Source organism: Scyliorhinus canicula, chromosome 14 (assembly GCF_902713615.1).
Source record: "Scyliorhinus canicula chromosome 14, sScyCan1.1, whole genome shotgun sequence".
NCBI lineage: Eukaryota > Metazoa > Chordata > Chondrichthyes > Carcharhiniformes > Scyliorhinidae > Scyliorhinus > Scyliorhinus canicula.
In genome coordinates this window covers 4049431-4060077 of record NC_052159.1, presented here as the reverse complement: position 1 = coordinate 4060077, position 10647 = coordinate 4049431, and the positions used below count along the sequence as shown (strand labels likewise).

Sequence of the window (10647 nt, the reverse complement as noted above, 5' to 3'; positions counted from 1 at the left end):
AAACTATCTATCTTTATCCTTAAAAACATTTAATGAAGGAGCCTTAACTGCTTCACTGGGCAAGGAATTCCATAGATTCACAACCCTTTGGGTGAAGAGGTTCCTCCTAAACTCAGTCCTAAATCTACTTCCCCTTATTTTGAGGCTATGTCCCCTAATTCTGCTTTCACCTGTCAGTGGAAACAACCTGCCCGCATCTATCCTATCTATTCCCTTCATAATTTTATGTTTCTATAAGATCCCCCTACATCCTTCTAAATTCCAACGAGTACAGTCCCAGTCTACTCAACCTCTCCTCATAATCCAACCCCTTCAGCTCTGGGATTAACCTAGTGAATCCCCTCTGCACACCCTCCAGCGGCAGTACATCCTTTCTCAGGTAAGGAGACCAAAACTGAACACAATACTCCAGGTGTGGCCTCACTAACACCTTATACAATTGCAGCATAACCTCCCTAGTCTTAAACTCCATCCCTCTAGCAATGAAGGACAAAACTCCATTTGCCTTCTTAATCACCTGTTGCCCCTGTAAACCAACTTTTTGCGACTCATGCACTAGCACACCCAGGTCTCTTTGCACAGCAGCATGCTTTAATATTTTATCAGTTAAATAATAATCCCTTTTGCTATTATTCCTACCAAAATAACTTCACATTTGTCAACATTGTAATCCATCTGCCAGACCCTAGCCCATTCACTTAACCTATCCAAATCCCTCTGCAGACTTCCAGTATCCTCTGCACTTTTCGTTTTACCACTCATCTTAGTGCCGTCTGTAAACTTGGACACATTGCCCTTGGTCCCCAACCCCAAATCATCTATGTAAATTGTGAACAATTGTGGGCCCAACATGGATCCCTGAGGGACACCACTAGCTACTGATTGCCAACCAGAGAAACACCCATTAATCCCCACTTTGCTTCCTATTAATTAACCAATCCTCTATCCATGCTACTACTTTACCCTTAAAGCCATGCATCTTTATCTTATCCATACAATATTCATATTGTTACAGGGTAGACAGAGAGAGGGGCAGCATGAGGAATCATCCCAATCCCCTCCCAGATTGGGAGGAGAGAGGATTAGACAATGACTGCAGAATCCCCCTCCCCACAATCCCGGAGAACCTGCCCGGGCCCACAATCCCAGAGACCCTCTCTCGGAGCGTTACCAAGATTGGCCTGGAGTCTCCAGGATTGAAGGTCAATGTCCAGGTCAGGGCTGTGTGCAGGCCTGGACGAACGGTCACAGGGAGGTGAAGAAAATTTTGTTTTTTTTTGTCATTTTCTTTGAATAGCAGCTATAAATATATTGAAAATGGGGCTAGAAAGGCCGCCCGTCTGACAGTCAAACATCATCCAATTGGCTAATTTGCCAATTGGTGTTGGAAGGCCATGAGTGACAGGGGTGGATGTGTGGCCGGGGGGGGGGGGGGGGGAGAGGCAGGTCATGTGATGAAACCTCCAGGAATACATTTAATCAAAGTTGGCAGCCCTGTGTGTGGGGTTTGCACATTCTCCCCGTGTCTGTGTGGGTCTCACCCCCACAACCCAAAGATGTACAGGGTAGGTGGATTGGCCATGCTAAATTGTCCCTTAATTGGAAACAAAAAATTGGGTACTCTAAATTTATGGAAAAAAAAGTTGGCAACCCTAACTCCTCTCTGACCCCCCTCCTCCTCCAATCTCAGAGACCCCCCCTCCTCCTCCAATCTCAGAGACCCCCCCTCCGTCCAATCTCAGAGACCCCCCCCACCTCCAATTTCAGAGACCCCCTCCAACTCCTTCTCCAAAGCCCCCGATTCTGGAATTCCACTGCTCCGGATTGCAAACACGTTCACTTATCGAGAGAGAGGCTGGTCTTGTGAATCACACCTGCAGCTCCTGCTCCGCAGGAACAAATTAGGAAGCTAAATGGACTAAAAAAGCAACAAGCGACAGACTGAGAACGTGACCAGTTCCACCCACGCTAATAAACTGAGCAATCCTGCGTTTAGTAAAATAATAAAAATATCCTTGTCAGTTGGGTGTAATGAGCAGCAGCTCATTGTTGGCACAGAGCCGAGGTGTGTGTGTGCATCAGGGTGTGTTCAGCTGTGAATCACGTGTTTACCATATCTATCCGTGAGGTTGGATAAAAGGCCGTCCCCACCGCACGCTCCCAAGCTCACATTCTCCCCGTGTCTGCGTGGGTTTCTCCCCCACAGCCCAAGGATGTGCAGGGTAGGTGGATTGGGCAGGGTAGGTGGATTGGCCACACTAAATTGCCCCTTAATTGGAAAAAATGAATTGGGTATTCTAAATTTGTTTTTTTAAAAGAGGACCTTTCTGGAGCGGGAGTGGGGCTGGTGTTGCCAAACATGATAACCTACAACTGGTCGGCGAATATTGCTAGGGTTAAGAAATGGGTTGTGGGGGAGAAGTTGGATGGAGGCAGAATCATTTAGGGGAACAAGTTTTAAGGGCTTTGTTGTCCACGCACTCTGCCATTCTCGCCAGCCAAGTACTCCTTAGTATCAGCCCTGAGGGTGTGGGTGCAGCATTTGGGGCTAGAGGGTGTCTTGATGTGGACACCGATCTGCGACAACGCCGGGAGTGGGGAGTTTGGATGCGAGGCCTCGGGGGTGGCAGGAAACAGGGATTGACCGATTTGTTCATCGGATGCAAATTTGCGAGGTTGGAGAACCTGGAGGAAGAGTAGGAGCTGTCAGGGGAACATTTGAATCCTGTCCTTGAATAAAACATATATTTTTAAAAATTGTATGCAACTGGAAAGGCATAGTTGCGCTGAGGGAATAATGATTTGACTCGTTTACTTATGTTTGCATTGATCTTTTTGTCTAGCGTAACATAGTTTGTTTTTTTCATTGTGCTAAAAGTACACTCGCAGACTGCTGTGAACGTGTTCAGTAACTGCCCTCCAGTTTCTAAACAAAATCAGCTGGGAGTGTAACAAAATCGGGACTCCTCTGGGATCATAATGAGGGGGGGATTTTACAGGAAACAAGTTTTCGTCTAAATTCATCTTCTGGGAATTGCTGGGCAGGCCAGCATTTATTGCCAATCCTTAGTTATCCTTGAAGGTGGTGCGAGCTGCTTTGTTGAAATGCTATGGTGTTGGTAGATCAGTGCTGTTAGGGAGAAAATGCCCGGATTTAGACTGAGCAACAGTGAAGGCAATATACGTCTAAGTCAGGGTGGCGAGTGACGTGGAGGGGACCCTCCAGGTGGCGATGTTCCCAGGTATATGCTGCTCGTCCTTCTAGAGGGTGGTGTTGTGGGTTTGGAAGGTGCTGCCCAAGGAGAATTCCTACAGTGCATCTTGTAGATGGAACACACAGCTGCCACTGAGCGTCAGTGGTGTGGGGAGTGATTGTTTGTAGAAGGGGGAGTAATCAAGCAGGCGGCTTTGTGCTGGATGGTGTTGAGCTTCTTGAGTATTGTGGTTGGAGCTGCACTCATCCAGGCAAGTGGAGAGTATTCCATTCCGCTCCTGACTTAACGAGGACAATTGGAGACGGGCAGTAAACGCCAGCCTAGCCAGCAATGCCCACATCCCGGGAACGAAAATACAGACGGACACAAATAAAATGCTTCCAACAGTCTTCATTGAAATTTGCACATTTATTAAAAAATATTGCATGTTCCCTCTCCCCACACAAAACAGTTAAAAAGAATACTCTGAACAATCTATGAGAATTTACTTTATTTGCAATTTCCTTTTTAATTAAAAAACTTTTCAATGCATCTTTAGTCACACCACCTGCAAGACACACACACACCGACCATCAGGGCATGAGCTGGGAATACCCAGAGGCAGGAAGGGTGAAGATTTAGAATATGGTAATTAAAATACCGTTATAAAGCATTTAGGGATATTGTGATTTCCATAGTGCGACACTGTGACCTGTATTCTACTGGTGACGAGTATCTTTCACATCCACACAGACCTCACTGACATCAAGTAAACAATATCTGTTAATTAAATCAACTGATCTTTACACACTGCCTCGTGGGTCCCAATCAGAGCAGACGGCCGGTTTTGATGGGGTACAACGTACCTGGGCTACATTTTACTCCCAGGCAACCCAACTAATCCGGACCATTCGCAAGGAGGCGACCCAATAACTCGTACTGATCCCTCATCTCAAGATTCTTGCCTCTCCATCAACTAAAGCTGGAGCTGGCTCGTCCAACAGCAAAGCTGAAGTGGGAAATCTGGCCGAGGAGGCCCCAATGCCACACTGGAAAGTCTCACCCAGCAGACAATTCCAGAGTGGGGAGCGGGAAGAAAATCCCGGAGGGATTTCAGGAATAATATATTGCTGTGCCCAATGATTATTTCTGCAAATAAAATTTAGCCTTGACAACGTCCCCTCTTTCCCCCAGTGCTGTGGCGTTACTCATACCGCACAGCCAGTCTCTGTTCAGCATTTATTCAGTCTCTCTGCAGGCAACAGTCCGTCTTTCAGACATCATTCTCGATCCTTCTGCCTTGGTTAGTGTCACAGTGTAAAAAGGTGTATCTGGCTTCTAGTGGCTTCTACAGTGTTTACAATGGAGTTGCTGGGTTGGAGGGACAAGGAGTTGCCACCAGCCGTTTTTATTTCTATATGAAGTGCTTCATTTGGCCCTAACATTCGGATAGTCATTAGCAGTGATATTATTTAACACTGACACCAGGCTGCCTCTCCTGGTTAAAGTCTCATTCAATCAAGTGAGGACACAACTCCAATCACCAGGGAGCGCGGAGGAGCAGGTAGTCCAGCGTACTGTCTGGGTTACTAGTGAATTCAGGGCAGTGAGGGGGGCATCAGATATCACATCGGTTCCACAAGGACAGTCAATAAAGTCCGCACTGGCAGATCAAGCTAATGCAACAGTCCAGTATTTTTTGCACTGATAATCAAAGGCTGCTGGTTTGGGAAGGAGCGGATCTGTTGAAGCCATTCGCCTGCTGTGGGGAGATATCACAGGCAGTTGTGCAAGCCTTGTCCGAGTTCACAGGCTGTTTTCACACCTATTACTCAGAAATCAGATCTCTCAAACCTCTGGTGGACTCCAGAACACTTCCATCTGTAACTGGTGTGGGTTGAACCCGAGTGACACCTGGGGCAAGCTCCCCCCTCTCCTCGTGCTGACCGATTTCCCCGGCCTGATTCTACTCTGTCCGACTGGGGCTGCATTTACCAGCTCTGCCTGGGGTGTTGGAAAGCGACAAAAAGGAAGAATGTTACTGAAAAACGCCAGAAAGGGGCAAGAGGGCCTGGAGGGATTAAATTCCTTTTATTTTGTTGGAGTGGGCAGAAAGAAAAGAGAGAAAATAGAGGGGCCCTGAGTTAGAACATGCCACAGAATTAAAAACTGTATTGACCCCTCCGCAGCAGACAGCCTTCAGCAGCGTCGGCAACGCAGAAACTCCAAAGACTAGCTCTCCAGGCAACACACACACATTCAATTCACACATCCACATTTTTCTGACAGATTGGGAAATTGTGCCGAGAGAGGGGGGGGGGGGGGGGGGGGGGGGGGGGAGACAGGGGTTGTTGAAGCTGTGGGTTTAAACAAACAAATCTAAGCGGTTTCTCTCATATCTTGCATGCTTTGTGACTAACCTAAACTCCAAAGCAGCGAATCTCCCTCCCCCATTTCCTAGGCCGTGGGATCATGTACCATTGGGGGCTGGGATTACTGCACGGTGACGCAGCTCACTGGCATCATCTAGCGACAAGTGACATCCAGCACAGAGGGATCCTCTACCTCAACATCACGCGCACCAATGTGCTGTTAATAGTCAGATCCTGCAGCTGCACAAAACACAATTTAAAAAACAATGTTTATTGTCCGTTTGATCCCTTTGAAAGCGACAAATTGTTTAGCCAGAAGGTTTTAAGCGAACCAGCTCCCGGACTTGACAGATTGCAGGTGCTACTGCATATCTTTCCTCAACACTGCTAGACCTGTATAATGACTTAACTTAGAACAGAAGTAAATAAAAAGCAAGTAAGTCCCACCGACATGCGAGCCATGTGGCACCTCAGAACATTCCGGATACAGTTCTTGCTCAGGAAGCCGCCTGTTTTAAAAAAAAAAAAAGTCGCCAAATGGTCCCTCCGTTTAACAGCGGCCGGTGAAGAATTGGAAATTCGCAGCAACGTCTCAGTTTTGTCACAGGAACTTTAGTTCAAGAGGGATGGAGGAGGGGAAAGTGTACAGGCGGAGAGTGTTAGAACTGTTCTCTCACCCTTGAGCAGGGCAGGAGGCTATGGGCTGACAACCAGTTCCCGCAGATAGGTCTGAGTCAGGCTGCGCAGCTCCTCCAGAGCATAGTCTTCAGGCATGGGCAGTTTGCGGATGTAAGGGGCGAGCAAGCGTAGGGGAACGTGCTGGAGACTGGGGGCTCTGTCCCTGGGTGACTCTGCACTGTGCTGCAGCCCGAGCACAGTGCGCAGCATGTTGGCGATCTGTTTAGCCATGTCTGGGGGGGAAAGAGACAGAGAAACAAGTTAGAAACAACAGCAACTTCACTGCCATTCAACACACTATTAAAATAACCAGAGACATCGCCCTCTCTCCCAGCTTTACCCACATAATGCTGTCACAACATCACTATTGATCAGAAAACAAATGCATCACTACACCAGGATTACTCGATGGGATTCTGGAGGATGGGGTGGACAAGGTGCAAGGGGACTTAATCATTAGAAACTCTCAAAACAGTCAAACAACAGCAAGAGAGAGAAACTGCTCCAGCCATGACCGTCACTCTTAAAGGACTTTCTTCAGAGAACACTGCCCTGGTTCCCAACAAATCCGCCTGGTGCACAAATCCTTGTCTCGACTCCCCACCCAATTTAATCCAGTGACGCTCGGGCACTGTATATAAACCAGGTGTCATTCTGGTTAAATGGACCAAGTTGGAACAGAATGTATAGATTTCAGTTTGTACTTACCAGAACTTATAGTAGGGGATGATCTAATTGAGGTATTTATGATTAAAGGATTCAATAGTCAACAGAGATACTATTTCCTCTGATGGGGAGTCCAGCCCAAGGGGGCAGGATCGCCAGGCTGTTTGGGGGCTGACCTGTCAGGAAGCACTTCCTCACGCTAGAGGGAGTGGAAATCTGGAACATTCTTCTACGTGGCACAGTGGTTGACACTGTTGCTTCACAGCACCAGGGTCCCAGGTTCGATTCCCGGCTTGGGTCACTGTCTGTGCGGAGTCTGCACGTTCTCCCCGTGTCTGCGTGGGTTTCCTCCGGGTGCTCCGGTTTCCTCCCACAAGTCACAAAAGACATGCTGTTAGGTTAACTGGACATCCTGAATTCTCCCTCTGTGTACCCGAACAGGCGCCCGAATGTGGCAACTAGGGGATTTTCACAGTAACTTCATTGCAGCGTTAATGTAAGCCAACTTGTGACAATAAAGATTATTATTAATGTCCTCCCACAAAAGATCGTGGATCCTGGGGTTAATTACCAGACAGCAAATACACCGAGATGCAAGGCTTTTAATATGCATAATTGCCTAAAAGGAAAGATGGAATTTACACTCACAGAATAAGCTGTAGTTAAAAATTCATTAATTTAGTTAAATTTGACCTATGACCCATTCGCCCTGATTAGAGAGGCTAACAGTGCAAAGGGCAACTACTGATTTGAAACCAGATCAGGATGGGCTTTCCCAATGGGTAGCACTCTTCCCCCCTCCATCCTCACCCACCCCTGGGCTAGAAGGCCACAGGTTCAATTCCCACTCCAACATCGAGCACAAAATGGAGACTGACACTTGGTGCAGTACGGAGGCAGTGCCTCACTGTTGGAGATTCCTCTTTCAGATGTGACGGTGGGCCACAGCCCCATCCTCTCCCAGCAGATGAATGCAAAAGACCGCAAGGCACTCTTTTGAAGAAAAGCAGGGGAGTTCCCCTGGTGTCCGGAGTCAATAATAATAATCTTTGTCACAAGTAGGCTTACAGTAACAGTGCAACAAAGTTACTGCGAAAAGCCCCGAGTCACCACATTCCAGCACCTGTTCAGGTACACAGAGGGATAATTCAGAATATCCAATTCACCTAGTCAATTTTAATCCTTTAATCAATATTGTTTTGAGTCATATATGTTTACAGCATGGAAACAGGCCCTTCGGCCCAGCTTGTCCATGCTGCCCAGTTTCTATCACTAAGCTTGTCCCACTTGCCTGCATTTGACCCATATCCCTCTGTACCCACTCTGCCCATGTAACTGTCTAACTGCTTTTTAAAGGACAAAATTGTACCCGCCTCTCCCACGGCCTCTGGCAGCCCGTTCCAAATGCTCACCACCCTCTGTGGAAAAAATTTACCCGCTGGTCTCTTTTCTATCTCCCCTCTCACCTTAAACCTATGCCCTCTAGTTCTAGACTCCTCTACCTTTGGGAAAAGATGTTGACTATCAACCTTATCTATGCCCCTCATTATTTTATAGACCTCTATAAGATCACCCCCAAGCCTCCTACGCCCCAGCGAAAAAGGTCCCAGCCTATTCAGCCTCTCCTTATAACTCAGAACAGGCCCTTCAGCCCACGATGTTGTGCCGAACTTTTGTCCTAGATTAAGAACAAATTAATCTACACCCCATCATCCTACCGTAATCCATGTACCTATCCAACAGCCGCTTGAAGGTCCCTAATGTTTCCAACTCAACTACTTCCACAGGCAGTGCATTCAATGCTCCCACTACTCTCTGGGTAAAGAACCTACCTCTGACATCCCCCCTATATCTTCCACCATTCACCTTAAATTTATGTCTTCTTGTAATGGTTTGTTCCACCTGGGGAAAAAGTCTCTGACTGTCTACTCTATCTATTCCCCTGATCATCTTATAAACCTCTATCAAGTCGCACCTCATCCTTCTATGTTCTAATGAGAAAAGGTCTAGCATCCTCAACCTTTCCTCGTAAGACCTACTCTCCATTCCAGGCAACATCCTGGTAAATCTCCTTTGCACCTTTTCCAAAGCTTCCACATCCTTCCTAAAATGAGGCGACCAGAACTGCACACAATACTCCAAATGTGGCCGTACCAAGGTTTTGTACAGCTGCATCATCACCTCACGGCTCTTAAATTCAATCCCTCTGCTAATGAACGCTAGCACACCATAGGCCTTCTTCACAGCTCTATTCACTTGAGTGGCAACTTTTAAAGATCTATGAACATAGACCCCAAGATGAAAATGAAATGAAAATCGATTATTGTCACAAGTAGGCTTCAATGAAGTTACTGTGAAAAGACCCTAGTCGCCACATTCAGCACCTGTTCGGGAAGGCTGGTACGGGAATTGAACCGTGCTGCTGGCCTGCCTTGGTCTGCTTTAAAAGTCAGCTATTTAGCCACGGCAACAAACCAGAGATGACAACTCGGTCTGTCCTGGCCTTTAACTTCCAGCCTAACTCCCTAAACTTGTTTATTACCTCCACACCCCTTTTCCTATCTACGTCGTTTGTACCAATGTGCACCACGACTTCTGGCTGCTCACCCTCCCCCTTTAGGATCCTGAAGACATGATCAGAGACATCCCTGGCCCTGGCACCCGGGAGGCAACATACCTTCCGAGAGTCTCGCTCGCGACCACAGAATCTCTTATCTATTCCCCTAACCATTGAATCTCCTATTACCATTGCTTTTCTATTCTCCCCCCCTTCCCTTCTGAGCCCCAGAGCCAGACTCAGTGCCAGAGACGTGGCCGCTAGGGCCTTCCCCCAGTAGGTCACCCCCCACAACAGCATCCAAAACGGTATACTTGTTTTGAAGGGGAACGGCCACGAGGGATCCCTGCACTGTCTGCCCGTTCATTTTCTTTCCCCTGACTGTAACCCAGCTACTCTTGTCCTGTACCCTGGGTGTGGCTACCTCCCTGTAACTCTTCTCTATCACCCCCTCTGCCTCTCGGATGACCCGAAGTTCATCCAGCTCCAGTTCCCTAACACGGTCTAGGAGGAGCTGGAGTTGGGTGCACTTCCCGCAGGTATAGTCAGTGGAGACTCTGGTGGTATCCCTCACCACTCACATCCTAGAGGAGGAGCAAGCAACTGCCCTAGCCTCCAGCCCCTCTTACCTTACAGAATACAGCTGCACTGTGGACCAACTGGAACTCCGAGTCAGCTGTACTCTCTGTAAACTCCCGACTCCCTTCATGCTCTTTGAGGAAATGTAGGAAATGAAATGAAAAGGAGCATCTTACTCCCTCCTCACCTAACTTCCTCAGTCACCAAACTCTCACTATAGCACTCAAATGCACCCAAATTCAGCACTCAGTGCAAACAAAGTCTGCACTGTAACTAGCTCAGATTTATACTGTGACTCTAGCCTCTGAAAACTGGCCTAATCCAATTAACTAATTAACAAGCTCCAGCTGCAAGTAGTTACAAGTAGAACCTTTGTTTAAAGCTGATTGAAAATTCACCTTCTTCCCAACCAAACAGCAACTTTTAAGTTAATTAACTAAATAAAAGACTAGAGTTTAGATACGAATAAAAAATAAACCCTTAATATCCCTCTGTCACCAAACTCTCACTATAGCACTCAAATGCACCCAATTCAGCACTCAGTGCAAATAAAGTACCTGTACCCCTAGATCTCTTTGTTCTGTAACTCTCCCCAACTGCC

The 10647-nt window shown here is 47.3% G+C and overlaps 1 protein-coding gene across 9 annotated transcripts in view; it reads right to left on the bottom strand.

Annotated features, from left to right (window-relative positions):
* Positions 1–3604: 3604 nt before the first annotated feature.
* nup98 (nucleoporin 98 and 96 precursor) overlaps positions 3605–10647 on the bottom strand; it is a 126345-nt gene continuing 119302 nt past the window's right edge. For 6 of the 9 annotated variants that reach the window (XM_038819057.1, XM_038819054.1, XM_038819056.1 and 3 more), the window contains one exon: positions 6263–6477. In XM_038819057.1, coding sequence (XP_038674985.1) covers positions 6263–6477 — 215 coding nt within the window. Of the gene's footprint in view, positions 6478–10647 lie in introns of all 9 variants that reach the window. The other 3 variants (XM_038819059.1, XM_038819053.1, XM_038819061.1) reach the window with 1 other exon arrangement.